General features: G+C 53.6%; 1 protein-coding gene across 2 annotated transcripts in view; it reads left to right on the top strand.

The window, feature by feature from the left end:
• Nucleotides 1-1,554, top strand: part of nudt13 (nudix (nucleoside diphosphate linked moiety X)-type motif 13) — a 2,675-nt gene extending 1,121 nt beyond the window's left edge. The window contains exons 4-7 of one of the 2 annotated variants that reach the window (XM_034865269.1): nt 288-399; nt 1,046-1,200; nt 1,292-1,363; nt 1,403-1,546. In XM_034865269.1, coding sequence (XP_034721160.1) covers nt 288-399; nt 1,046-1,200; nt 1,292-1,363; nt 1,403-1,543 — 480 coding nt within the window. In that variant the 3' untranslated portion in view covers nt 1,544-1,546. Of the gene's footprint in view, nt 1-287; nt 400-1,045; nt 1,201-1,291 lie in introns of both variants that reach the window. The other variant, XM_034865268.1, reaches the window with a different exon arrangement.
• The last annotated feature ends 223 nt before the right edge of the window (nt 1,555-1,777 follow it).

Genomic DNA, 1,777 nt, shown 5'->3' with positions numbered 1-1,777 from the left:
ACACACACACACACACACAGACACACAGAGACACACACATACACATACACACACACACAGAGACGGAGACACACACATTAACACACACACACACACACAGACACACACATACACACACACATACACAGAGACACACACATACACAGAGAGACACACCCACACACACACACAGACACACACACAGAGAGACGGAGACAGAGACAAACACACACAGGGACGGAGAGACACACACGTTTTTCCCCTAATATTGCGACCTTGTCTCTGATTGGCTGTCTCCGGTCCTCCAGATGTCCCCCGTGGTGATCGTCCTGGTGTCTGATGGGAAACGGTGTTTGTTAGGCCGACAGCTGTCCTTCCCCCGGGGGATGTACAGCGCTCTGGCCGGCTTCTGTGACATGGGTCTGTCTCTCTGCCTGTCTCTCTTACCTGTCTGTCTGTCTCTCTGCCTGTCTGTCTGTCTCTCTGCCTGTCTCTCTTACCTGTCTGTCTGTCTCTCTGCCTGTCTGTCTCTCTGCCTGTCTGTCTGTCTCTCTGCCTGTCTCTCTTACCTGCCTGTCTGTCTGTCTCTCTGCCTGTCTGTCTGTCTCTCTGCCTGTCTCTCTTACCTGCCTGTCTGTCTGTCTCTCTGCCTCTCTGCCTGTCTCTCTTACCTGTCTCTCTGCCTGTCTGTCTGTCTCTCTGCCTGTCTCTCTTACCTGTCTCTCTTACCTGTCTGTCTGTCTCTCTGCCTGTCTGTCTGTCTCTCTGCCTGTCTGTCTTTCTACCTGTCTGTCTCTCTACCTGTCTGTCTGTCTCTCTTCACCATCTGTCTCTCTCTCTCTCTTACCTGTCTGTCTGTCTCTCTGCCTGTCTACCTGTGTATCTACTTGTCTGTCTCTCAGGTGAGACTCTGGAGCAGGCCCTGAGGAGGGAGGTGGCGGAGGAGGTGGGTCTGAGGGTCCTCAGCGTCTCCTACAGCTCCTCTCTTACCTGTCTCTCTGCCTGTCTGTCTCTCTACCTGTCTCTCTTACCTGTCTACCTGTGTATCTACCTGTCTGTCTCTCAGGTGAGACTCTGGAGGAGGCCCTGAGGAGGGAGGTGGCGGAGGAGGTGGGTCTGAGGGTCCTCAGCGTCTCCTACAGCTCCTCGCAGCATTGGCCGTTTCCTCACAGCTCCTTCATGATTGGCTGCCACGCCACTGTAAGCCCCGCCCACACTCAGGTGAGCTGTCCTTTCAAAATACTTTTTAAAGACCAGATGAACGCTGTGATCTACCTGTCTTACCTGTCTCTCTCACCTGTCTCTCCTCCAGCTGTCCGTGGACCAATCAGAGCTGGAGGACGCTCGCTGGTTCAGTCTGGAGGAAGTCTCCACCGCCCTGCAGGTGAAGCCCCCCCAGCCGAGAGCCCCCCCCAAGCTGCAGGTGAAGCCCCAGCCCCCGAGAGCCCCCCCGGCCCCCCCCGCCCTCTGGCTCCCCCCCAAACACGCCCTCGCCAACCGTCTCATCAGCGAGTGGGCGGAGCAACAGAGACGCAGCCGGGACGGAGACGGACGTCCAGCCTGAACTAGAGATGGTGGGGGGTAAATACAGTGGACTACAGATGGGGGGGGAACAGCTACAGTGGACTACAGATGGTGGGGGGTATATACAGTAGTATACTGTGTGTGTATGTGTATATATATACATATACAGTATAATACAGTAGTATACTGTATGTGTATGTGTATACATATACAGTATAAAACAGTATTATACTGTGTGTGTATGTGTATACATATACAGTATAATACAGTATTA

Source organism: Etheostoma cragini, unplaced genomic scaffold, assembly GCF_013103735.1.
Source record: "Etheostoma cragini isolate CJK2018 unplaced genomic scaffold, CSU_Ecrag_1.0 ScbMSFa_1249, whole genome shotgun sequence".
Taxonomy (NCBI): Eukaryota; Metazoa; Chordata; class Actinopteri; order Perciformes; family Percidae; genus Etheostoma; species Etheostoma cragini.
This window is presented reverse-complemented; position numbering and strand designations above follow the sequence as displayed.